The sequence below is a fragment of the Neltuma alba genome, unplaced genomic scaffold (genome assembly GCF_004799145.2).
Source record: "Neltuma alba isolate B1F8T4 unplaced genomic scaffold, ASM479914v2 tig00012530_pilon, whole genome shotgun sequence".
NCBI classification, from domain to species: Eukaryota; Viridiplantae; Streptophyta; class Magnoliopsida; order Fabales; family Fabaceae; genus Neltuma; species Neltuma alba.
Window position 1 is genome coordinate 37,001 of NW_021636995.1, and position 26,432 is coordinate 63,432.

Sequence of the window (26,432 nt, forward strand, 5' to 3'; positions counted from 1 at the left end):
TAAACAAGTTCTTGCATGCTTATATTAAGAAACCAGAACTATATGATAAACTACATTATTCGTATTAAAAAATAAAATAAAATCGGTCCGGAAAGGGCGGACGTCCCGTTCATCTGTAGTTCACGGGGTTGGAAGAGCCTCCAGTGGTTTCTGGTCAGTATTTCTTAGCAACGTATAAGTCAGAGAAAATCGTGGGGAAGGACCGCGCTAATCTTTGGATGAACTTGAGAAATGGAGGGCAATGAGGCCAGGCGCGTGCTGGGCTTCGCGCCCAATTCACGCCCTAGGCCCTCTGAGGTACCTTAATTTTCATCCCTCTTCTTCTTTTTCTCAGCAATTTCAGTGCTGTGTTTTGATAAGGTAATTCATAGAACTTTTGGGTTTGGGTTCTTCTTTAGCGATTGCCAAATCGAATTGACTCCCAAAAGTGAACTGAATTTCAAATTCTAAGTTCAATTCTTCTTTCATTTGAGTTTCGTTTTCGTACGGGGTTGGGCGATATGACGATCATGAGTGTAGTGTTCAGTCCTAGTCTAGTGTTTGGCATATAAGCAGATGTTTTGTAGGTTGATGCTGGCGTTCTAATTTTGACAGTATTTATTAATTAGGTTAAAGCAGCCTACAAAAAGAAGATATGGGAGGCTCATCCTGATCTGTTTCCGGCCCATGAAAAGCCTCAGGCAGAGTCCAGGTTCAAACTGGTGAGATACATAGTTTCTTATCATAACTCTTGGCGTCGCATGTTTATGTGGAAGGTTTTCCTTTCATTTCTCCTAATGGAATACACGTCAGTGTAACATCATCCCTGCTTGCTAGTTCTGATGTTTAGACGGATTAGACTTAAGTTCCTTAGTGTTTGTCTATCCCAGAAATAACAAAAATCCTGGGCGTTTGATATCAGGTTTTTCAATAAGCAAATGGCGAGAAAATTTTAGACCCAGTCATTTGGCGCTGAGGTGTAAGAAATAGTTAATATGTAGTTACAATAAGATTAGTTGAAAAGAAACGATTGAAAACTCTTAAAATTTGCACCTAAGATTTTCTCTATTTAGATTTTATGAACATGTTACAATAGCCTTGCGGAAGACAGAGTTCGAACTGGATGCTTAAAGCTGGTTTATGGCTGTAAATTATCTCTTAAGTCACTCCAGCTTGGTTTTGGAGAGACATATTACTTGATATGTTATTTAGTGATTGAATGAAGATGATGATCATGTATCCGGCTTGGATATTTATGCTGAGGCATGATTTGTTATTTAGTGATTGAAACTTCACACTGAACACTGTCAACATACGGAGAGTATATTTTCTCTTCCAATCCTCATTATTCAAAGCTTATTCCCTCTTTTACTCAAACCCAACACCCCCCCCATCCAAAAAAAAAAAATCTCTGGCCTTCATTTTAGCTTGCATCAAGTTGGTGTAGCTGTGTACTAGTAAAGCTGAAAGCACTTACTTACTGAGGATTTTTATACCATCTTCCACTCGGAAGTGTTAGACTTGGAAACATACAATAATATCCCTGTCAGCTGCTGATTGACCCACGAAGCATATAATATTCGGCACATTAATGGGAGTGACAAAAAGTTTTTGTTTCACTGCAGATTTCCCAAGCTTATGCATGCCTGCTGTCTGGTAATCCTCCTGCCCACTGTATAAAGTATCCCAAGATGACATGGTTTGCGAACTCCTAAATGGATTACAAATATTACTGAAGATGTTTAATGGGACCAGCTGATAGATAGTTTCAGAAATTACTAGACTGTTAATTTTCTGATTTCAGGATAAAATGATGGTCAATATCATTTATATTGTCTGTGTCCCCTCATGATTTTGCACGTGTCCTTGATATTGGGGAAAGGATCAGCCATTTTTAGGCCTTTTCATGCTGGAATTTCAACAAATGTGCTTAAACCGCATTTACTGACCAAGCTAATAGACATAGGTTTATTTCACTATATTTGATTAGTCTGTTATCGTTTTTGCCAGGCTTCCTGAAAAGCTTTCTGTTTTCCTGGTAGTCTGCGGTAAAAAGATGTATTCTTCCATTCTGATCCTTTTGTCCTTTTTTTTCCCCCCTGGTGATAATCCTTTTGTCTTATTAGCTGCTGCTGTTGGTGACATTGCAACGAGTACAATAGAGGTCCTTGAGTTATAAAGCTAGATAAGTTGGCCAGGAAGTCGTTAGTCTGGGATCATAAATAATTGTTCAAGATTAAGCAAAATAGTTAAAAGACATATATAACATGTCCATTATTAGTTTTTCATAATACCTCTCACCCTAACATAAGATCACTTTCGTATTTTATACGCTCCATGTGTGTGTGTGTATTTGTGTGCGTGCGTGCCCTGCCAAAAGTGCTGAATACAAAGCTTGTTACAGGTGGAAGAGGAGATGCTCTAAATTCAGGTAAATTATCATCATGTTCCTCCAGGTGTATGTATTACCTTTTTTTTATTTTTTGGCCTGATTATGTTTTGAAAGCAACATGATTGTCGTTTAGCTGAGTATTCAAGAGTCGTGAGAACTGGAGTCCCAAGGGCTACTGGAGGGAGGAAAAATCATCCTTTAATTAAACTACCCTTTATTTTTCTTATTCTGGGAACGGCTGCACTTGGAGGTGTAAATGCTGCAAGGTGATTGCCAATCTCAACCTTACAGCTGATTATTTCTCATTTTGCTTGCCTATACAATTAGAATATTAGATTACACAAGTGTTGATCTGTTCGCAGGGCTTACAAAAAGCAAAAGGAAGACTACCCTTCGCACAATCCATTTCTTCCTTGACGCCTAGCAAAGACCATCATGCTTTTTCGGGGATTACACGTTTGTGTGTCTTGTAGAGGTGTCCTGGAGCTAGTGACTTTGTTGGAGGCAGAATGACTAAGGTCTCTTGCCTTGTCTTCTGATACAGGTTAATCCTTCTGATTAGGGGTATTCTTTCTAATAAACAATAATAGAATGACAAAGATAGAGGGGAAAAAAAATTTAAAGATTGTTCTAAATACAATATACTACCTCCTGCACTTAATATAAGGACTAGTTGGAGGGTTGAGTTTGGTCTTAAATATAAGACTTTAATTCATTTTATCTTTTAAATTTGTATCTTTTTCTCCCCTAAAACATCTTTTTTTTAATAATCTAAAATATTCTTATTCATTACAAAAGATTCCAATGCACATAACCAGATATGGTAATTTAGGAAGTCTATGCATATTTATTATAATTAATCACCTTAACTAAATTTTTTAATCTTTTCAAATTAGTTATTTAGTTTGTATCTTAAGGGTCAAATGTAGTTGTTTAGAGGTAGTTTAAATTTGGAAAAAAAACAGTTTAGAGGAGAGGAGCAGTCATCTCATCATGATTCGCGTAGTTTTTTATTATTCTTCTGGTATTTAATATAAGACCTAATTAGAAAGTTAATATTGGTTACATATGGAAGATCTGTGTAAAATGTTTAATAATTTTTTCTAAATTAACCCTATTGATATTTTCTCAGTAGGAGGAGAGGAAAAATTAAGAAAGATACTTAAAGTGTTTTAGAAAAATATATAATATTAACTAATTTAACTAATATTTTTATATACTCAAATTAATTGATTAGATGGGTACGAGATAATCCTTAAAATTATGGTTGACAGTGATCAAAATTTTTACTATTACTAAATAAAGGCGTTTGTGGGATTAGCCTAACCAAATCAAACCATAATTGTAAGGACAAATTTCTTAACAAAAAGGAAAACAGCAAAAATTTGATACAAGTTGATCATGACTCTACCATAAAAACAGAAGCTTTATTTTCCTTTTAAGTTGGGGGTCTAAGATTGCCTCCACTTCCAATCTCAAACAATCGTTAAGGCTGTGCAGGATTTCTTTCCCTTCAAAATAAAAAAGAAAAGTAACGATATTAGATTTTTTTTATAATAAAAATAACATTTAAGTCGCAACAAATATTTTTTTATGACAATTAAATTTCAAACTTTTTTATTATATAAGATGTATTCCAAATATCAATTTAAATAAGAGTTAAGGTACAAATTACCACTAAAAGGTTTCGCTTGGGCACCCAAAAATTTTTTTGAACACAAATTTGCTTTGAAAATTTAAAATCATAATAATACTACTACCTAGGTCCTTAATATAAGAACTAATTTGATTTTAAATGCAATTATATGATTTTTTTTTTTTTATAGTCATCCTTGTAGTAATTATAGTAGTTATAAATGATAAAAGTTCAATCAAATGATAATTTTAGTACAAATATTTTAAAAAAAACAACACTGAATTATTACAAATAACTAACTTAAAAATTTTCATTAATTTATTCAGATTAGTCAACTAATTCTCATATTAAAAATCAGAAATAAAACTTTTTATCATTAAAAATGTTAACAATTAAAATCAATATTTTAATAGTTAATATTAATTTTTTAATAATTAAAGCAAAGTTACGATTTTAAACTTTTTGATATCTAAGTGCTTAACACTCATAAGTTAAAACTTTCAAAACAAATTTACGTCTCAATTCTTTAAATAATTACATATATGAATTTTAGTCGCAAATCACCATACCCCCAATTCAAAATATTCAGATCATTTAGATAACCGATCATTGTGAGAAGAAGATACTATAAAAAACCAGAGAGAGAAAAAAATTAGGGAACTGCGCAAACGGAGCTCAATGGACGTTCTCAGTTAACACAACATAGCAACCAAGTGTAGAACACATCTCGAAATTACGTTCAAGCAGATTTATCAAACCTACGTATTGGGTCCGGATCGAGGCACCTCAAAATGCAGAGTTCGTCCCCAACCCTAGTGCATATGAATAAATGGAAATTAAAACGCCGGCTGTGTGTGCCGTGTTACCAAGCTCCGGGCCACTTGATTTTGATCTTGGTCGCCAAAATATAGCAGAGAGCAGATGCACAAGTCTAGCAACGTCGGATTTATAAAAGGAAAAACGGGAGAACAGAAAGCTTCAGGGAACATATCTTCCATGAGCAGACCATATGTTATGTAGAGCAATAAAAAACATAAGCCAGCAGAGGCTGCCGATTAGGGATCTCCAGCCACAAGATGGAATTGTGCAGACAGTATAAAGCCTAACGTCATACACGATTTGCAGAATCGTCGTCCATCATGATTTTCTCTAATGTTATTTTAGTGGAGGTGCCCTATTCCCCACCATAAGATCCAATAAACCATTAATATGGCTTTATGTTTGTGATTTGTAATTTGTCATACAGCCAACTTTCTGCAAGCCAAACAAATTACTTTAACTCTGGAACACTTCCTGTATCATCTCCACTCTCATTAAGCGTAATAGTTATCGGCTGCCATCCAGACCGATGAATTATAATCCATTTCTTGACAGTGATGATCATATTCAAGATCTGAAGTACCTCTCCTAACATAAGCTCTTTAAGGCATTCTTTCCTTAGAATTAAAGATGCTTCATATCTAATAAAAATATAATAAAGAAGAAATACAAACACATCAGTGGTAAAGATACAGGAACCTTACATATGTAAATTTGCGAAAATAAAATCTACCTGCACTGGGAAGACAACATTGCTGATCGTCCAGATGATGAAGCAAGGAACTCTTGTATTCGATCCCACGTTGTATTTGGATACTGACTAACATTTCCACATATAATGTTTACACAATTCCATAGTTTCTCGTTTCTACCAACATAAAAATTTAATGCACCTAGTCTCTGTTTTATTACCGCATTTAGCTTGATTGCACAATCTAAAGCCTTCTTGACATCAGTGGTTCGATATTTCGAATCTCCATACGAAATGCAATCAGTTATATTTGCTTCAGTTGGCATAATCTTTTCAACCTTCAGAGTGTTTAAGGCTAGTAGAATAGCACCCACGAGGCCTCGCTCATACTCAGAAGGTGGTGGAAATCCCTCAACTCCCAAGGTAATATTCTTAGAACTGGTATTGGCAATTCCAGTGACGGAGGGAGTAGGCATATGTTTGGAACCACGAGGATGCCTCAGGTTCAAATTCTCACAATGAAATGCTTGGACACATGGTGGGTCGTAGCCTGCTGGGGGTGCATGGAAGCTATGTAGATTAGGAGATTGAGTAGTGCTTGGATTAGAATCTTCTCTGGTTCGCTGATGAGAAAGAGTACTTTTGACATTGTTAGGATATGGAGAATCATGTGGCTTAGGTATATCATGAAATGAATTTGGGGCCGTAGACAATTTAGATCCAGCTGAATAAGAAGGGACGGGTTGAAATGTTCGAGCATGGGAGTCAGGAAGAGGCAAATTCGGTCCAGACACGGGTTGTATATGAAGGTTGTTTGACCTCAAAGAACCATGATAGAGATCCTGGGAAATTTCATTAGAGTTGCTCCTTTTATTTTCTGAGCCATCTTGGTTGCTTGGAAAGTTAGGAGTAAACCTACCGTTTGGGACTACGGGATTGCTACTAACAAAGAATTCGTGTGGAGCTTTTCGGAACAGCTTCACCGGTGACTGTGCTAGTTTAAGAGGATCATTGTTCTTACCCTCTGAAACTGTAACAGGTAAGCTTGAAGAGCTTGATAGATTGGGTTGATTGTCAGCTTTCAAAACATATTTTACTTTGTGTTTCAAATCACCAACGCTTCTAGTAGTACGGTTATTTTGACTGCCCATGTCAAGGTTTTCAGAATTGAGAACCAGTGGCTGACTCATTTGATTTGGCTCAACAACCGGGTTTTCCATCCTCTCAAAATGAGAGACATAGTTACCGCTTGCAAGGCAGGATGATTCGCCACTTGATAGTGGGGCTCCTCCAGATAAAAGGCTCGTCCAGAGCCAAACACATTTTGCTGCTGCAACTAGAGGAGCTGATGCTTTCGGTGGTTGTGCTAGAAGAATGTTGTATTTTCTCAGGCGCAACTGATGCAGAGCATTAGAGAAATCCCTGTCTCCAGAAATTAGCAAATAATTTGCGGGAGCAGGGTTGTCTACCGCCCATAACAACATGTCAACTAGAATTTTCTTATCACTGGCATCTTTCACACCTGTAACAACTTCACAACGTCATATTAACACCAAAAACATATGCAGCTTTGCCATCTTCATCATACTTAAGCGATTACCTTCATGCTTGAATGGTTACATTACCAGACCATACAAAAGCAGCACTTATGTCAAAACTCTTTGACTAAACCAATGCCCTTATAACATGGGAAGATGGGAATACCAATATGTGGACAGTGAATGCTACATATCACAAATAACAGGAACATTATACTTCTTTGAAAAAATGGTGCAGAGGGATTGTAGATTCCACGGTGACAACATTTTTGTGGCCATATAAACATTGGTCTATTCAAATTCACGGATGAGAAGGGAAAGACAAATAGCGGGAAAAAAAAATCTAAAAACTCAACGCAAGTAATGGCAATGAAACCGATATCCACAAATAGCACATATTAGGTATTTGTCCCGAGCTTTACAGCAATAAAAGCATGCTGCGGGCGGCAGGGTAAAAAGGTACAAGAAAGAAGAGTTGAGAATAGAAGGAAATGAATACCAGTTGGAATGTGGTTAAGAGAAATCCCGGTGCTAGAAAGTGCTTTCTGAACGAAGGATGGGATCCGACTTGTGTCGCCGTAGGCGGAGATGGAGACGGGACCACGATAGTTCATATTGACGAGTGCAGAACTAATATTTTGAGCAATGGCGTGAGGGTCGCAGCCCTTTGGAACTTGGCAGTTCTCAATGTCCCACCACACAGAGATCTTCGCTGAGACGTATTGCGGCTCCGCTCTTCCGCTACCGGAGGCCTCCGGCGCACAAACGATGACATTGCGGTCGTTTTTGCTCACGTCTCCAGCCATTGGCACGCGCAGGTGGATCGATCACAACATGTATGCGATGGATTCACTTTAATCTCTGAACCCTCTGCAACCTTTAAATGAGAAGACTGGCGAAGTTGGGCAAATCAAAAAGTTCTGGTTGAGAGGCCCTGAGAGGAGGGTTTTAGGATCGAAGGCGGCAACTGCTCATTTTTTAATGTTCGAAAATATAACCAAAGGAAAGGCCAAAAAATATAACAAAAAAAAATTACAATAAGATCTTACATAAAAAATTAAATATAAAAATATCTATTAAAATTATCAAATTATTTTGAAATCTCAAAAAAATTTATTGTAAAAAATTGTACTTATTTAATTGTCAAATTGCCGTGTCTTTTTTATAAAGTATGTATTAGTAACTAAAAGTGCAGTCGTTAACAACTTAAGATGTAACGATTAACAATTATTATGCCAGATATTGACAACTTATGTATTATATTTTTATGATGCGCTAAGAAAATATGTTGTACCTTAAGTTGTTAATGACTGTTCTTTCAATTATCAATGCATACTTAAAAAAATAAAGACAATTTGATGATTAAACAAATAAAATATTTTGCAATAAGATCCTTTGAGACTTCAAAATAATTTAATAATTGTGAGAGATTTTTTTGTATTTAATTCTCTTAAGTATGATCTTATTACAATTTTTCCTATAACAGAACATACTACTCCCTCCGGTACATTTTTTTTTTTTAGCGTCTAATGCTCCGTTTGATATGAGAAAATTGAAGGGGAGAGAACGGAAAAATTTTGTAACTTTAATTTGAAAATTAAAAAATAGTTTTTCTTACTCTTTTATGTTATATTTTATTTTTATTAAAATTTTATAACTCTATTATTTTATTTTATTTAATTGAGTTCATTAAAAAAAAAAATTCCCTTCCTTCTTACCAAACACAAGGTGAGTTTTTTTTTTTGGGTGGAAAGGTAAGTATTTAATGCTTATTCTTACATTCAGTTAATTATATGTTTTATTTGTTCTAATTCTGTTGCTTTTTTTTTTTCATTCTTTCTTCCACCTACTCTTTTTTATAAAGGATGATATTTTTATGTATTTATTATTTTTAACCAATTTATTAATCTATATGATTTAATTATTTGCATCCTATGAAGAGAAACAGAGACGGTAACAATAATCAAATGTTTTTTTAATAGAAGAGCGTTAATATTGTCTAGAATATTTAAGGATGCAGAAATTCAAAAATGGTCAATGTCAATCATCGTCAACATGTATATGAAAAAATGGAAGGCGGGGAACAGATTACAGATGGCACCGACTAACAGAGAAGTGGGGGAAAAAGGGGAAGAAAATGATCAATAGGCTTCCGCATAATATGGTCAAATATGAAATCTGGCACTAAGCTAAAACCATAACAGATGACACAGAGACCAGAACACTGACACCAACAACCATTTTTCTCTGTCAAACTGAGCAACAGCGTGGCTTTATCGTCATCCTCGTCGCCATCGTTATTTGGATTCAATATCATCGGTCAGGCAAAATTTGAGCATCGATAGGTTCAAACTTCAAAGGGAGAAATAAAATGAATCACTCTGTCGATATAATTTTGTGCACTTTACAAAAAATTAAACAAATTATTATTTCGGCGCATGGCGATTTCAGCGGCCAGTGGATTGGATTTAAGGTAAGGGGGGAGCACAAGCGCAGAGCAGCAGTGACAAGTGACAAGCGAAGCAGAGATGGACGTATCCATGTAGCAACCACGCGATGATGCGGGTGCAGGGGACTTGTCATGTTTGTAGTTGAATGAATGGATAGCCTAAATTACCCAGTGCCAATGCACAGACAATTGAGATCTTTACATTTCACACGATTTGACTGCTCTTAGCTACTTGTCAGTTTCTCTTTGCGTTCATTCTGTGGGGTGTTTCATGGAAATTTTGGTATTGTGAAATTAAGTTACTCCCCCAGTCCTTAATATAAAATTTATTTAACTAATTTGATTAGATTTAAAAAGTTAAGTAAGTTAGTTAATTATAAGAAATGTGATACTTTTTTTCTAAAATATCATAATCATCTTTCTTAATATCCCCTCTTTCTCTTCTACTTAATTATGATTAAAAGAGTATCCATAAGGATAATTTAGAAAAAAATTGATAAATATAAGAAATGAGTCTTATATTTAGGACCAAAACCAACTCAACAATTTGGTCCTATATTAAGGATCGGAGGAGTATTAAAGAGTGAGAGCTTGTATACATACCACCTCCAGTCCTAAATATAAGAACTAGTTGACTATTTTGAGAATATTATGAAATAAGTTAAATTAATTATCTGTAATAAATAGATGTTATCTTTTCTAAAATATCCTTGTCAATCAAGTACATTGGTTAGAACTACTATTATTACAACAACTATCTTTAAAAAAAATAAATAAATATGAGAGATAAGATTAATTGAAGTCTTATATTTAGAATCAAAATAAAAGTCATACGAGTTCTTATACTAGGGACCGGAGTTAGTATTATTTTATCTCATATTCATTTAATTGTTTTATACGACCCTCGGTCTTTAATATAAAAGCTACTTTAACTTTTATTTTTGTCATAGATATAAGATTTCAATTCACTCTGTCTCTCGCATTTATCTATTTTTCAAGGTAGTACTTAGAATAATAATAGTTATAGCTAGTATACTTAATTGTTAATGATATTTAAAAAAATAACACATAGTTGTTATAAATAGCTAATTTAATCATTTTTTAAATCTATTTAAATTAATAAATTAATTCTTATATTAAGAATAGGAGTTACTACTTTTATTAAATCCTTCTTTTAGGGATACCTCGTCAATTCTCAACTTCACTACTTTTATTAAATCCTTCTTTTAGGGATACCTCGTCAATTCTCAACTTCAGAAACTTAAGCATGCATTCTGTCTCACGTAGAGTCAACGTCTCGTTGACTGTCTCGGGGCCTCCCAATGGAACAGTGGAGAGTGTTTACGCGGCTTTTGGTGGCCTCGTGGGCCCCCGTCGTGCGAGACAGTATGGGCAAAAGCCACAAAGTATGGCAATGATACACAGCCCACATACAATTTCTCCAACCGAAGGCGTGGAGTTAGTTTTCTGTAATATGATAAATTGATACTACCTCTCGTCCTAATTATAAAAGTTGGTTAATTAATTTGAAAAGATTAATAAAAGAAACTGAGTTAGTTATTTATAATAAATAGGTGTTATCTTTTCTAAAATATCCTTACTAATCAAGTGTATTGGTTAGAACTATCATTATTAGAAAGACTATCTTAAAAAAATACATAGATATTAGAGACAAAGTGGATTAGGATTTAGGATCTTATTTAGGATCAAATAAAAATCAACAAGGTCCTATATTAAAAACTGGAGGTAGTGTTTGAATTTTGTCTGAAAGAGGCGATCATATTTAATATTTAATAGTGTATCAGATAAAATTGTTTTTAATTAAAAAAAAAAAGATACCTGTGTTTAAAAAAAAAAACACTTTTTTTTAGCAGATTCAGCGGTTCAAGATAAATCTTATTATATCTGTGTCATTGTTTCCCATTAAGCAAGAATGGGCTAAAATTGTGGATGTGTTTGGCATATCAGAAGAAATTGGCGTCCAATTCGATCGTGAGCCAGAAGTAATACTCATATACCATGTTATTGGATAAAACAGGTACGCGGTCACATCAGAAATAATAGCATGCAACAGTTAATAATTATGGGACAATATTCTCATCAAAAGGCACTCATTCGAAGACTCACGACAAAATAAAACATAAAGCAGTGAACAAAATATTTTCATTAGTAAGCCAGCAATCATCATATTCTCATTCTTTTTTTTTTTTACTAATGCCATTATATTCTCATTCAAAAACATTCGCCTCAATTAATCAGTTTTATTTTACCATATCAAATGAAATCTTGAGCACGAGACGGTCACTTTGATCCGAGGGCACGTGGGGAGAGGCGGGCGGGCTGCCGATCTCCAGATCCATCCTCCGACACTAGATCCGACGTCGCCATCAGGAATTAGTGATACTGATACTACCCGACAGTAGGAATTAAGCGGTGCCCAACTAATGGGCGCACGACGGGATCCATGAAAGCTCTACAGTGGTTTTGGTTTAATGCGCCGTTCATTATTTGATTTGCATAGGAATTATTGCTGAGGTTATTTAACAATGGTTGCATGTGGTGGCCAACCAAAACGATAACACTGCTAATAACAATAGCCATGGTTGCAGCTGCACATAGGTTAGCTCTGATCTGCAAGGGATTTCGATTTCCGCACGTCTCAGGAGATCGTGACACGTGTCTATTTTTTTTTTTTTTGGGGCATGGTTGGTATGGCATTCTCTTGTAAATAATTTAAGATAAAAATTAGCCTGCAGATAAAATCAGAGACATTATGAGCTGGGGTTTGAACTTTTCATGGTTTTTCAAAAGGGAAAAAAAAAACCTTTAATGAGATTTAGGGATCGCGTAACCCCGTGGTCATGGGATAAGATGGGCAGTTTTTTAAAAAATAAATAAATAAAATGGCTTAACTTTACATTCTTCGATAACTAAGTTGTTCATTTAAATAAGATGAATCTGTTAAAAATTATTGTAAATTTCATATAAGTGATTTTTTTCAACTAAAGAAAAATCTCATAACGGCAATTGTTATGAGATTAGTTGTACCGTTTATCAGGCTTTTTAACGACTAGATTATTTATATGACGTTTCACGATAATTTTCTCTGTGAAAAATATAGAAATACGAGAACACTTTTATTCCCTTGAAAAATCATGATTTTTCACTTAAGCAAAGTCAATGCGAAAATCCATGTTATCTTACCTCTTTTTTAAGACGAGTATTGTCCGCTGACTATGTTTTTTGAATTGCATATACAGGCGAGATCGATCTAATATGACGAAAAAACATTTTTTTCTTATTGGTCTTACCGCTTTAATTTATTATTGTGAAAATCATGACGTGCGTAATAGTTAAGTAATCTGGAAAACACAAAAAAAAAACTAATTTCACATCGGCTATATTTTTCCCTCTCCATATATAACCCTATATATAAGCATGTGCCGCCCTTAAATCAACGAGTGGCTGAACTGCATTATTGTTCTTGCGAACGGAAAATTAAATACTCATTGTGTCGTGATATACGATGACAAGTAAACACATGCCCTGTATGCAGTCATTATAAGAAAAAGGTTCAGATGTATTTCTCAGATACATCTAATACCTTAAAAAATTTTGTGACACATACAATACTTTGAAATATTATTTTAGATGCATCCGGCATTTAAAAATATTTTTTTTTTTTGTGTATTCATCACCAAAACAAAAAGAAAAAAACTTCAGGATGATAGACACACTTAAAAAATATTCGGGATACTTGATACACTACAAAATATTTTGGAGTGCTAAATGCATTTTAACCATAAAAAAACATAGATATTTGGTTTATTAACCCTATAATATATTATTAGCGGAAGGAATAAATAAATACATAAATAAATTGTGAAAAACGATTTTTCCCTTCCAGTAATTTCCCAGTTCAGGAATATTGCTGACCAGGCTCGGTCAATTAAACAAAAACTAGCTGGCCAGAAAAAATAAACAAATAAGAATGTCGAATACGATTTTCAAATTACGGAAGTGAGGTTCTATAAAGATTCTGTGCCCTTTTGCGGTCAAATGGTACCAACGTCGGGAATTAAATTCGTCATCATCTGCATGGATCAAAATTAATGATATAATTCAATAAAAAATAATGGCATTATATAATCAAAATCTACAGTTTATAATTAATGACTAGTGTGTATTAGTAGTAATTTATAATTATAATTTATAATTTATAGCACCTTTGTGAAGTATGCTGATGCCAATATATTCACGAAGTCTGGAGGCATAAAGCCTGTGATTAACTTATCGGGCCGGGGATACCCGACAGACCTGCACCGGAAAAATCATTTTGCATCGCAGTTTGACGGACAACGCATGGTGAAGCTAGAATCTAATAGTACTAACAGAAATAATTTAGAAGTAAACAAATACTTCTGGAAACAAAAAAACCAGTGCTCCGCCGTAGAATCACAATGCATGATATGGAAGTAGTTCCAGCTTGTCGCAGCAGACATACAAGATCAAATGAGTTGTTTTTAATAGAAGCCTGTCGGGTGTGCGGATAGAATTTATTATAAGCTGGGGGTTTAATTTTATAGCTACGTCATTTGAAGCAATTACCCTTGCATGAACTTCTTTCCCGATACCTGCCAAAAAAAAAAAAAATCTTTCCCGGTAAAGACTGGCTTTGTTTGGTTTAATGGGTAATTAGCGTAGCTTTTAGTTCTTTAGCCAGAGGGAAATATAAACCCTCGACCACTGCAGAACCTTTTCTTTTTTACCCCCACAACAAATAACTACTTTTCCGTTTTTTTTAATATAAGAATTGTTTGATTTTTATTTTGGTTTTAAATATAATATTCCAGTTTATTTTATCTTTCATATTTATCCATTTTTTTTTTCAAAATAGTCCTTGTAATAATGATAGTTTTAACCAATATATTGATTAGTAATGATATTTTAGAAAAAACAACATCTATTTATTACAAATGACTAGCATAACTAATTTTCTTAATCTACTCAAATCAATCAACTAGCTTTTATATTAAGAATCGAGATAATATTACTTATGAGTTGTTTTTATTTATAAGAGATATTACATGATGTCTCAAATTCTTTCATTAATTTTTCATTTTCTTCGTTTAATTATTCACCTTAACAATGATATATCTGCCACTCTTTTCATCCTTAATATAATACCTAGTTAACTAATTTAAGTAGATTAATAATGTTAGTTAAATTAGTTAATATGATATGTGTTTTCTAAAACATCTTAAACTTCTTCATTAATTCTCTCATTCCCTCTCCCACTCGGTTATTGATAGGAAAATATCAATAAAGTTGATTTGAAAAAAACTGATAAATATGTAAAATATATCTTATATATGAACTCCATAATTAACTCATGTATTAAGAACCTGAGGACTATCACACAACTTTTCAAGCATTCTCTTCATTGCATATTCTCTTTCTTTTACAATTATTTTTATTTTAATAGTTTTTTCATTTTCTCCCTTATATATGAGTAATTTTGAGAAAGAAGTTGCAATTGTTATACACGTTACCTCTAATTAATTTTAATCACCTTTTTGTATCAATTTAACTTGCTTAATTGTGTTTTATAAAAAAAATTTGAGGGAGTAATATTTGTTGGCTAAAAAGATTGTGTTATGCCATTGGCCAGAGAATAATGGTTCTGGGTTCAGCTTTGATGAAATGCATTGACGGATCCAACCTGCTTGCTCCCACAGAGGAACATTAATTTTGTCCCTCCGTACGCGTTTCTCTCTACCCGTCACTTCGAAACCGTTCATTTCCTCGAGGATGAAAGCCATACTTAAATGCAATCTGAATAATCAACACACACCCCACAATTTATTTCAATATACACTAAGTTTGAAATGGAACATGATATATATTAATGGCCTGCAAATGAAAATTTAATGTGAGCTTTATATTACTTTCGGTTCTAATTATAAAATCTTATTTATAGTTTATAAATAAAATTTTATGATTAGGACGGATATATTATTTTGCATTAATACTGAGGAATGGATATAAACCTGTGTACGTACATTTGATCCCCAATGCCACTTGCATGTATGAAGATATACAAAAAGGGTACCGGACGAGGCAATACAAAAACCAGAGACACAGGAATCCTAGGGCCCGCCCCAACTCACCATCAAAATGTGGCAGATAATCGCAGTTGATTTTTTAAACAGATAGTGTGCGCGTGAGCGTGACCCGTTTGCAATTACTCAAGTCCCATTTTGAATCAGGTTAAAAATAACGTATAAAGATTAACAGAGTGTTTGGAAGCTTTTTTTTACAAAATATGGTAAATTTCTTCACATATTTACTTATACATCGTAAAAACACTTTTAAAATTATGATTTTGATTCTATCCAAATACCCATAAACTTATAAAAACTACTTATAATTAGAAAAAATCTCAAATAAATGATTATTGAATTTTAAAATTCTAAATCAGTATTGTCATTATACTCATAAGAAAAATGACTATACTTAAAAAGTAAATGACAACATATTTTTGTAGTAATCCAGTTTCAACATGTTTTTTTGAAATCTTCTTTATAATTATTATAAACAATTTTTTAATTATAGTTTATAAAATATGAAATAAACACGAGAAACAAACTTTATCTCACTTTTCATTTTTCGTAAATGTGCATGACCAATCGGAGAAGAAATTAATTAATTATAAACTGACACCCAGATGGAAGAGAAAAAGTTGTCCTTCCCCTCAATGACAAACACCCCACCCAACAAGTTGCTGTAGAAAAAGACCCACTTCACAGATATTGGGAGCTAGAATAACTTATAAACAATTTTTTAATAATAATCTGTGAAATATTATTTCTAATTCTCAATATAAGATTTTAGTTGATTTTTATTTTGATCTTAAATATAAGATCTTAATTTATTTTATCTCTAATATTTATATATTTTTTTCAAGATAATTTTTCTAACAATAGTAGTTCTAGCCAATGTACTTGATTAGCAAGGATATTTTAAAAAAGACAACACCTATTTATGACAAATAACTAGCTTAACTTATTTATTTAATTTTTTCAAATTAGTCAACTAGCTCTTATAATTAGGACCGGAAGTAGTATGAGGTAAGGATATAGGATGATTATTGTCTTAATTTATGTAAAATGTGCTTATAAATACTTATATAAGTGATACTCTTCTGGTCCTATTTCTAAGATATTTTTAGCATATTTCACACAGACCAAGAAAAACCTTAAAATGCGTTAACTCTCAAATCTCCATTAAAATATAATAATTTTTCAACTTTACAAGTATTTAATATATGCACGTTTAAAAAGAAATATCTAGCTACATATAATAAATGAATGACAAAATAGTGTATTCAAACTGAAAATTTAATAAGATGACTTATAAATAGGACCAAAAAAAATCTTCTCTTTCTACCTAATAAATAGGACCAGAGGAGTACCAAATAAGCAATGGGTAAATTAATGTGACATTTCTTAGATCTTGACGACATTATGTTTGCTACTCCTTTTGTTATTATTTTCTTATCCGTGCTATTTGGGTAACAACTCTAAATTAAATTATCTAAGTGAACTGACTTATTAGGTTTTTCACCTCAGATTTTCCCTCTCTATTTCAATGTCAAAACTAATTTACAGAAATCTGAGCATTAAACTAGTTTCTGTCTCACTGGACTCCCTGCCTCGTTCAATTTTTAATATAACATTTATATTTATATTAATACAACTAACTAATGAATTGAAGTCATGGAATTGCTGCAGAGCCTTTTACTGCTAATATCATTTTGCCTTTGTCAAAAAAAAAAAATCATTGAATTGCTGTGTGTTATTGAGAAGTCGTTGGCAAAAAAAAAAAAAGTCTAATGCCCAATTTTTTTAATTACGAGTTGACATGCATGTTTTAATTTTAATTTAATGCTACTTGAAACATTGCATGATTTTTAATATTTTGTTCAATTGTTGCTCACGCCGCGTACAAAAGGCAAAATACTAGAATATCATTTTTTGACTTAAAATGTTTTGATGTCATATCAAATAAAAATAAATATTGAAAATTACGAATTCCATTTGACCTTCACTCTCAGTTTAGGCTTAGGTGTGAACACGGGGATGATATGAAACATAAAAAGCAGTCATCAGCTATAAACAGCATCGCGTATTTATCCGGCCGATATTCTTGACATGGATTTTCACTAACTCCCCTGAAAATCTTGTGGCTCGCTCTTTACATTTTTCTCTCACCAATCTAGCCTTCTTGGTGGAAGCATCGTGCATGTGCTGGCTCCAAAGCAAACTGTTAGGGACAGGCCAAAAAATGTGACGTTTACTGAACGAAACGCGGACAGGCGAGTCCAATGTACAGAGGATTAAAACAGAACTGAGAGGGGGAAAGCGAAGCCCAGGCATCTTTTTTCTTTCTTCTCTGCTTTTGTTTTTCCTATCTTCCAACGTTAGGGCGCGAGACACGCAAGGAGGGCAAGTGGCCCCACCACTTTGGGGTGGGCATACTGTTCCCACTTCCCACCACCACCTTCTTACTTATTAAGCATTTTCTTTCTCTTTCTTGTTTTTTTTTTCCCCCCCTTCGGTGTGTAGTGTGCCAATATCGCACCTCACAAATCTCAATCAGATTCACATCACCGTCATCGTCACGACCGTTTCCGTCTTCCGAACCTATCCTCTCATCTCTCCCTCGTACTCCGCGGACTTTCCGACACTCAATCGCCGCCGTCTATTTGCCGTCGATCTTCGTTGCTTCCATCGCCAATATTCTGACTTCAGCGGCTCCCTTCCATCTTCGGCCTCGGTTTTTCAGGTTGTTGTTGAATTTGAATTACCCTTGTTTTTCTTCTGGGATTTTATCAGATGCGACTTCTCAGTACTTTAGCTTAGCTTGGATGCTGTAGTTGACTTTGGACTGGAGTGATTGGTGGTTGCCTGTTCCTTGTTGTCTATGTGGGTTGCCCTCTATTGGAATCATGGAGGCGTGGGTGTACTGTTTCTCGACTTTTGGGGAAGAAGCGAGGCTGATTAGATCAAAGCCTGTGCTGCTAATCTGATGCTGCATCTCGACTTCACAGTTTATATTGCCGTGTTGAATTTGCGGATTCGTCGATAGATTGGGACAAATCAGTTGCGATTATGGAAGCTAGATCTGGCCCTGAAGCTTTTCACTTTTATGGAATTGGTCCGTCGGATTTGCGGGGAGTGGGGAAGAGGTCTGTTGAATGGGATTTGAACGACTGGAAATGGGATGGTGATCTTTTTATAGCTAGCCCGCTGACACCGGTGCCAGTAGATAGCGTGGGCCGACAATTTTTCCCTCTTGGGTCTGGGATCCCCGTGGCCGGAGGGTCCTCTAACAGTTCTTCTTCTTGCTCGGATGAAGTAAATCTGGGGATTGACCAGCGGAAGAAGGAAGGAGAAAGGAAAAGGAGGGTTATTGTGGTGGAGGATGAAAACTTGAATGAGGGAGCTGGTGGCCTTAGCTTAAAGCTTGGGGGGCATGACTCTGCAGATGCTGATAGGGAGATGGCTACTTGGGAAGGAAAGAATGGAAAGAAGACCAGATTAGCTGGAGGCACTTCAAATCGAGCTGTTTGTCAGGTGGAAGACTGTGGCGCAGATCTAAGCAGTGCTAAGGATTATCATAGGCGCCATAAAGTTTGTGAGATGCACTCAAAGGCCAGTAGGGCGCTTGTGGGGAATGTGATGCAGCGGTTCTGTCAGCAATGTAGTCGGTATGTTCCCCATGGGCTACTTTAAAATTTTAGCAGTATTTAATCAGTTTGATATTTATTTTATTTGTGTAGTAACCAAAAGGGACTGAATGAAATATCAAATCACAATTCGATAGGTCAAGAATGCTATCTGTAGCTTCCGAAATTCACTATAAATGGTTTAGCTATGCCTGGGCAAAATTTCGTGCTCCCATAACCTTTTGGAATTTTTTTTTCTCCAAAATACATAATCTATTATCTGTCAAAGTTGAATCCTTCCTTTATGCAAGCATTTAAAGCAGGAATAACTGTTCTGCATTCTTTTACTCCATTTGTAGGTTTCACATCCTTCAGGAGTTTGATGAAGGAAAGAGAAGTTGTCGAAGACGCTTGGCAGGCCACAATAAAAGGAGGAGAAAAACAAATAATGATGCTGTTCCGAATGGCAGTTCAATAAATGATGATCAGACAAGCAGTTGCATGTTGCTTACACTGTTGAAGATACTTTCAAATGTGCATTGTAAGTATTTCTTTAATGTTTATCTTTACACCTACAGGATTTTGTTTCTGTTTAGATCTGCTTGAGGCTTTTATTTGACATCTTTGCTGCTTACTTGTCTTGTTTGGAATCATGACGGTATGATTGTGGCTCAGACCATATTTATCATTATAAATGTTATGTATGTTGACCGTTGATAGCTGTGGAAAGATAGTTCGGTCATTTGCTAATATGGTGTGAGAAAACTGCACTTTATCCTGGCAAAGATAAACGAGGCAAAGAATATTCTGGACTTTTGCATGAATTATTTCTAAATAGGATTAAATATTTCTTTAGAAGAACATTACTAGAGGAAATTTATTCATCAGGTTTCTTTTACAATACTATTAATATCTGATTCTTTATTAATTGAAGAATATGTTGAGGATGGAACCTGGAGTCTTCAATGTTAATAACATCAAATAAATTTTTCTTATCAATACTTTTTAGTATCTTATTCTTTATTTACTATTTCTGCCTTGCCCAAGTTCTTGGGGGATATATAATGACGTCTTTCATGAACAGCTAACAGGTCAAATCAGACCACAGATCAGAATCTGCTATCTCATCTTGTAAAGAGCCTAGCTAGTCAAAATGGTGAACATGGGGCCAGGAGCTTGTCTAACCTTTTGCGGGAACCGGAAAATATGTTGAAAGAGGGGAGTTCTCCTGGTAAGTCCGATGTGGTTTCTGCTTTATTCTCAAATGGTTCTCAAGTCTCTCCAACTGTGATAAGACAACCGCAAACAATATCTATGACTGAAATTCAACATCAAGGGATGCGTGATGCCGGGGCTGCTGATCAACAGACCATGTCTTCTACTAAACCTAGCATTACAAACAGTCCTCCAGTTTACTCAGAAGCCAGGGATAGTGTTGCTGGACAGGCTAAGATGAATAATTTTGATTTGAATGACACATATATTGACTCAGATGATGGCATAGAAGATATTGAAAGATTGCCTGTCTCTGCAAACCTTGGGGCTAGTTCCCTTGATTACCAGTGGGTGCAACAAGACTCTCATCAATCAAGCCCACCTCAGACAAGTGGAAATTCAGATTCTGCATCTGCGCAGTCCCCTTCTAGTTCAAGTGGAGAAGCTCAGGTATGTGTCTGTTGAAGAACATGTTGATTTGCTGGCTGGTGGTTATTGTACTCCTGCAGTCTTACACAGCCCTTACATTTATTTGCATCTCATCACCATGATTTTGGTCATATGACTTTCTATATTGGTTCAGGATGTTTTGCCAAAATCAGTGCATAATATCTATTGTATCATACAGGAATCTTTGCATCTTTTTTTTTTTTTTTAATATAAATTTTTGGGTGATGGCTTACAATGCCTTACAATTTTGGTGATACGCCGTTTACTAATTAACTAACTCATCCAGTCACTCTCAGCAAGTAACACAAATCAGCCTTCCTTGTTACACTGACTTGAATGTTTTCCAAGGACGATACAAGGAAAACTGTTTATTTAAACTAAAAGCTACTGAAGGAAGGAACATTAGAAATGAGTGTGACCTGGTCTTCAATCCATACTATTCAATGTGTCTGTGTCGATGCTTGCCTCTTGAATTTGCTTTTCTTAGTTTCTACTGTACAACTTGTGGTTTGAAATAGCATGCCAACATATGCCCTGTGTATGGAATTATCCACTTTGTACAAAATGGAGCACCTGTAATTATGACTCAGAGGATCATGTTGCGCTTAAAGTTTCAATCATCATGCTGCCTGACTATTTTACAAAATATTTTTGTCTTGCTACTGTGAACTTACTGCCTTAATGAAACACATGAAGTTCCACTATCTTTTAGTTCAACTCTCACTTCCCCATCTTTTGATCAATAGTAAACATTAGAATAAATAAGAAGTTGGTAATTTGTGCATGTCAAATGTTTAAATTAGGAAGTAGCCTCCACCTCAGTACCTAACAGTGTTTTCACTATTTCAGAGCCGCACAGATCGAATTGTTTTTAAGCTCTTTGGTAAAGAACCAAATGATTTTCCTCTTGTACTTAGAGCACAGGTAGGTTCCCGAGCAACCGAGATTTGGTTCTTTGCATTCCTTTCCTTTGAATTTTAATCATGCTAATTGTTTGGAATCCAGATTCTTGACTGGTTATCCCACAGTCCTACTGACATTGAGAGCTACATACGGCCTGGATGTATTGTTTTCACTATTTATCTGCGTCAGACGGAGGCTGTATGGGAGGAGGTAATCTTTGCAGCTTTAAAACTTCTAGCATGTGTTGTGGGTGGTTTCTTTTGTTATTACGTGACACTTTTGACCTTACGAGATGTGGTTGCTCTCTTGCAGCTTTGCTATGATCTTACTTCGAGTTTGAATAGGCTTATTGATGTCTCAGAGGGTGACTTTTGGAGAACTGGATGGGTTTACACAAGAGTGAAGCATCAGATAGCCTTCATTTTCAATGGTCTCTCGACTCCTTTTTATTGGCTGTTAGGGATCAGGATGCTGGGAATCAAATTTTATCTATGTTTCCTATTAAGTTAATCAATTATTGTTTTGTCCAATCAAGCGTAATAACTTTTCAAAAGTTAAAAATCAAGTCCTTTTTGTAACATTTTAATGTCTCACACTTCTATCCTTGCCCAACTTTGGTCTTTGCTACCCATACAACTTAACTTGGTGGACTTAGAGAATTGATGTCTTACTGATAGACTGCTGATATCCTCTATGTTACGCTCATATCTGCTGTCTTATATTCATGCTTAGAATTATGTCAGTCAGGAGAAATAATATTTCTTCATATGACAGCCTATCTAACTGCAATTTTCCTAATGCAGGTCAGGTTGTCATAGATAAATCCTTACCTTTGAGAAGTAAAAATTACAGTAAAATTCTGAGTGTTAGTCCGATTGCTGTACCAGCATTCAAAACAGCTCAATTTTCAGTGAAGGGCATTAATCTGATTCGCCCAGCTACTAGGTATATAATATTTGGATCTCTACAATATGGATACTTTCAAGTTTAGACATGTTTGAAGCTTGTTCAATGATATTTCTTTAATTTCCAATATTTTGTCTGTACATTTGTACTTTTGTTGGGATAGCACGTTATAGGGCCTTGAAATTCCTTTTTCAGGTTATTATGTGCTCTTGAAGGGAAATATATGGTCTGTGAAGATGCTCAGGACCAAATGGAGCAGTGCGCCAAAGAGCTTGATGAGCTCCAGTGCGTCCAATTTTCATGTTCTGTTCCTGTGATGAATGGAAGGGGATTTATTGAGGTTCTTTCTCTTTGTTCTCTCACATTAAAAAGAAAGCAGACTATAGGAAACATAAGCTAGTTAGTCGTTGATCATCAAGGGGATTAGCAAATTCCTCACTTGCCTTAGCTTGTCTATTTTTGGTAGATTTCATGTTTTGCTTTCAATTGATCAATAATAAGAGTTCGACTATGAAAACCTTACAATAATAATAGCTCTTAAATTTTGACATTCTTGTACGCTTATTAAACAAAAAGCAGTGCTTTTTAGCTTCACAGCTATACAAATAAATGAACCAAATAATATAAAATGATGAATTTCTTACTGCACTTCTAAATTCTAACTTGGTTAATGGACCTTGACAGTCCAAAAATTCAAAATGTGTTGCTAAGTGGCTGAGAAGCTGGGGCTTGTTTTTCAATCCTTTACTTGATCTTAATGCGACATATTGCTTCTCTTAGCCAACTTTGTGTTTTCTACTTTTTCTTGAATTTTCCAGATTGACGACCAGGGCTTGAGCAGCAGCTTTTTTCCTTTCATAGTTACTGAAGAGGATGTTTGCTCAGAAATCTGTGCGCTTGAGCCTCTACTAGAATCAGCCAAAGCTGATTCTGATATCGGAGGATCTGGAAAATTTATGGCCACAAGCCAAGCCATGGATTTTATCCATGAAATGGGCTGGCTTCTCCACAGGAGCCAATTGAGATCTAAGCTGGTTCACCTGAACTCTGATTTAGATCTTTTTCCATTAAAACGGTTCAAGCAGCTCATGGAGTACTCTATGGACCATGATTGGTGTGCAGTGGTGAAGAAACTATTGAACCTATTACTTGGTGGCACAGTGGATGCAGGTGATCACCCATCGCTATATTTGGCACTTTCAGAGATGGGTCTCCTTCATAAAGCTGTAAGGAGGAATAGCAGGCAGTTGGTGGAGTTGCTTTTGAGATATGTCCCCGATATGATTTCTGATAAACGAGGACCTGAAAACGAGGCACTAGCTGATGTTGGGAACCAGAGCTTCTTGTTTAGACCTGACATTGTTGGTCCTGCGGGCTTGACACCACTTCATATTGCAGCTGGGAAGGATGGTTCTGAGGATGTATTGGATGCTTTAACTAATGATCCTTGCATGGTAAAATTTCTGCCATATTACATCATCTTGAAGATCATGCCCAACAAACTATGTATCGTTTTACTTGATTTTAATTAAAAAAAAGTCTTATTATTATTATTTTTTTTAAAAAAAGCTCCTCAACAGGTGTGAGATTTTTGTCTAGGGTTACTTCACATATGGACCTTGATCACGCTGCTTTTAATCTTTTGCATATTGCGTTGCCACTATATTTTGAATATGGTATTGAGTTATGACTTTCTATCATTATCTGAATTCTTCCTAACCATGTGTAGTTATCTAACCCAATCATTTGTCAGTTCAGAGAGGAGTAGGTGCCACTGATCTGTTACTGTTATTAATAATTGATGTGATTGCTGCCTGGTCAATGAAGTACCTGTTTTGCTGCTCTTATCTTGTCTGACCTTATTTTTCTGAAATAGTAATAGGTGTGGTGTTGTTTAAATGATCTGCATGGCAAACCCAGTTTTGTCCCCTTCCCCGTTCTAGTAAAAGGGAATTAATGATTAACAAGAGCATCAAAATCTTTTCCCGTGTTCATGTGTCAAGTTAGGAGATTATATTTTGGACATGATTAGATGGGGTTTCTATTCCAGGTAGGAATTGAAGCATGGAAGAGTTCACGTGACAGCACAGGCTTTACACCTGAAGATTATGCACGCTTACGTGGTCATTATGCATACATTCACTTGGTTCAGAAGAAAATCAACAAGAGACAAGCAGCAGCAGCATCTCATGTGTTGGTGGATATCCCTAGCAATCTGACTGAGTCTAGTATACATCAGAAGCAAACCGAATCTTCCACTAGCTTTGAGATCGTAAAGGCAGAAGGAAGCCGTGTGCAAGGCCATTGCAGACTTTGCGACCATAAGTTCTCTTGTAGGACTGCAGTTGGAAGGTCTTTAGTGTACAAACCTGCCATGCTCTCAATGGTGTGTGTAGCGGCAGTGTGTGTCTGCGTGGCCCTCCTGTTCAAAAGCTCACCTGAAGTTCTGTATGTGTTCCAACCCTTCACGTGGGAGTCGCTGAATTTCGGAACAAGCTGAGGTTCATTAACTTGTAATTTTTACATGTAATGTATTAGGAGGCGTTCGTCAACTGTATGAATCTGATTTTCTTTAGGAATTGTGCTTTGTATTTTCTGAATGGTGCGCTGTTATTTACATTAATATTATGACCCTTAAGTGTACTCGAGCAATATATGTCGATGGTGCATTTCTTATGAATATCCATTTAGTAGAATTCTTATTCGGACAGATTGTATTCCCTGTATGGGAAGCCAGTCTTGACCGTTGTTTCGATTTTTTATTTATTACTATTATTTTGTGAACCGAACCGTTGTTTCGAAATAAATATTGAGATTCTTTTGGATGATTATTTCTGTTTCTGTGACATAATTCAATGCGTCATGGTTGTTGGGAAAAAAATTTCAATACCCGATGGCGTGTGATGTCAAGTCGATAGTTATGTGCTTCTCACGCGTTTTCATGATAGTATATGAAAGCAATATGACTGCGACTCTCAAATAAAAGGTTGTTAATTATTCCATGGCCAACCACTGAAATTTCAGATTCAAGTAAAGCCTGTGGCTTATTGTTTAAAAGGTCAAATTATTGGATTGTGATTTATCATTTATACAATTTGAGTATTCCAGCAAATTATTCGCTGACTTTGCACAGAAGCATGGCTCTTTTTGTCAACAAGGTATTGGTAATCTGTGCCTAAGGCCAAGCGACGATGTATGTAGGAGGTAGACGATGCCTTCTAGGAACTAATATAATTCATGCAGGAGATATATGTTTTCTTTTTGCGTTGGAATACTCTTGAAGTAAGAACTAATAGGCGCTGGCAAAGGGAGAAAAACGAGGAGGAAGAACTTCAGGCTATTATAACGAGATGCAGTGATTTTTTCTTCTTCTTTTTTTTTTTTTTGGTGAATTGATTTTTTCTTCTTTCTATTGTCCTGGAAAAGCTTTCTCAAGAAGCATCATCTTTCAATAGAAGTTATAAACTATTCAGATCTAACATGTATCATTTATGTTTAAACAAACATCTTTTCATGTAATGCAAAGATAGATAATAATTAATTTTCTTTTAAAGTTTTGGCTTAAAAAATTAAATTTTGTTTCAAGAGATTAGATTTATTATTTGAATATTTTAACTGTTGAAAGTACATCCGTAGGACCCCTAATTTTGAGAGGGAAACCTTTTCCTTACCGTCGCCCCCAGGCCCAAATTTCAAACCTTTTGGGCCGTTGAGTCTTCTCCCA

The 26,432-nt window shown here is 35.3% G+C and overlaps 3 protein-coding genes across 3 annotated transcripts; 2 read left to right on the forward strand and 1 right to left on the reverse strand.

Moving 5' to 3' along the window:
- Window positions 1-132: 132 nt before the first annotated feature.
- On the forward strand, window positions 133-3,100 carry LOC114728289 (chaperone protein DnaJ). The gene is made up of 6 exons (XM_028915168.1): window positions 133-297; window positions 609-701; window positions 1,605-1,635; window positions 2,384-2,410; window positions 2,505-2,637; window positions 2,734-3,100. The coding sequence occupies exons 1-6, from the start codon at window positions 232-234 to the stop codon at window positions 2,786-2,788; spliced, it is 405 nt and encodes a 134-aa protein (XP_028771001.1). The 5' UTR covers window positions 133-231; the 3' UTR covers window positions 2,789-3,100.
- Window positions 3,101-5,015: 1,915 nt separating this feature from the next.
- Window positions 5,016-7,887, reverse strand: LOC114728282 (uncharacterized). Its single transcript, XM_028915164.1, has 3 exons — window positions 7,555-7,887; window positions 5,560-7,039; window positions 5,016-5,467 (listed from the first exon to the last, which is right to left on the reverse strand). Exons 1-3 carry the CDS (start codon window positions 7,859-7,861, stop codon window positions 5,278-5,280), a joined length of 1,977 nt encoding a protein of 658 aa, XP_028770997.1. The 5' UTR covers window positions 7,862-7,887; the 3' UTR covers window positions 5,016-5,277.
- A 10,228-nt stretch (window positions 7,888-18,115) lies between these two features.
- LOC114728281 (squamosa promoter-binding-like protein 1) lies at window positions 18,116-25,468 on the forward strand. The gene is made up of 10 exons (XM_028915163.1): window positions 18,116-19,276; window positions 19,594-19,775; window positions 20,319-20,899; window positions 21,749-21,823; window positions 21,905-22,012; window positions 22,115-22,232; window positions 22,606-22,747; window positions 22,904-23,048; window positions 23,527-24,162; window positions 24,759-25,468. The coding sequence occupies exons 1-10, from the start codon at window positions 18,678-18,680 to the stop codon at window positions 25,206-25,208; spliced, it is 3,036 nt and encodes a 1,011-aa protein (XP_028770996.1). The 5' UTR covers window positions 18,116-18,677; the 3' UTR covers window positions 25,209-25,468.
- Window positions 25,469-26,432: the final 964 nt, after the last annotated feature.